The following is a 1,125-nucleotide window of genomic DNA, read 5'->3' as shown; positions in this document are numbered from 1 at the left end:
ATACATGATTCTGTCTCAAGGAGATGCTCTTGGGAAATGCCTATGGAATGCCGGGTACTTACCTCGAGTCAAAGCCTCAGGTGGTGGGGGCCGCAGTGGCTGTGACTGCCCTCCTTTGAAGGCATTCTCCGACAGCAATCGGCTCTGCTTTAGGCGTCTTCTTCGTTGGTTTTGAAACCAAACCTGGGTACAAAGAAAGAAAGCCTTGTCTTTCAATGCTTATGCACGTACTTCCAAGATCTATTGCAGGGATGCACCATAGAACAAATGCACAAACGCACCAGCCAGCCGGCCGGCCAGCCAGTCGGCGAGCAACAAGCCGACTGATGGAGACCCAGTATGGCCCGTCTGCCCCCAGTGGAAATATTTACGATTCAAAGGGACTGAAGTCTCACTAGCATGTAGAATGTAGACTCCGGCTTTTACCTCTGAAGAAGTGCACCAGATTCCAGAATACACAATCTGTGTCCGTGAAAATAATCCTTCCTCTTTGAGTCACCTTACTGGTGTCCAGAGTAATGACTTGTGACACAGGAGGAGACAATGCTTGCTTTCCCACAGTCAGAATGGGATGGATAGCTAACTCTCTCTGTCTCTCTCCCCCGCCCCAGCCGTTCTCATCAAAACTACCATTTTCTCTGTGGGTCTTTTGGTCTCTGTCTACGATTCTCCACATCTACCTGTTGACGTCTGTCTCTGTTGAGACCCCCCCGGCTGCCCAAGTGACTGCCTGCCTGCCTTCCCCTCGCTCTGTCTCTGTCCCAGGCTCTCAGGCTCAATCTCCTTTCCCTCATTTGGTCTCTTTGCCTCCCGTTTCCCATAGTCCATGCCCGATTCATGTCTCCCTGCCTCTCTTATGTCCCCACAGGCAGTACTGTCTCATAACATGCAATCGTATCCATTAGCAAGTGCCCCCATGAAAACCACTCTTCTCATGCTGCCTGGGAACTACTCATTGACAGTTACTACTCAGGGACTACATGCCTCCATCACTTCTAGGTCAGGAGGCTCTTATGTACCCGCTCCCCTTCTTCAGAATATGTGTCCTTGTCTTCAACAGTGAAACATTGTGCATGCTACCTCATTCCCTGAGGCCGAACAGCAGTGTGGACCTGTGCTTGTGTG

General features: G+C 50.8%; 1 protein-coding gene across 1 annotated transcript in view; it reads left to right on the top strand.

Moving 5' to 3' along the window:
* Positions 1 to 980: 980 nt before the first annotated feature.
* LOC113609331 (double homeobox protein 4-like protein 4) overlaps positions 981 to 1,125 on the top strand; it is a 4,521-nt gene continuing 4,376 nt past the window's right edge. Inside the window, exon 1 of the mRNA XM_027086472.1 lies at positions 981 to 1,122. Coding sequence (XP_026942273.1) covers positions 981 to 1,122 — 142 coding nt within the window. The remainder of the gene's footprint in view (positions 1,123 to 1,125) is intronic.

This window comes from Aethalodelphis obliquidens, unplaced genomic scaffold (assembly GCF_003676395.1).
Source record: "Aethalodelphis obliquidens isolate GAN/ISIS:26980383/991018 unplaced genomic scaffold, ASM367639v1 scaffold56, whole genome shotgun sequence".
Taxonomy (NCBI): Eukaryota; Metazoa; Chordata; class Mammalia; order Artiodactyla; family Delphinidae; genus Aethalodelphis; species Aethalodelphis obliquidens.
The sequence above is the reverse complement of the archived record's forward strand: the minus strand, read 5'-3'. Positions and strand labels throughout refer to the sequence as shown.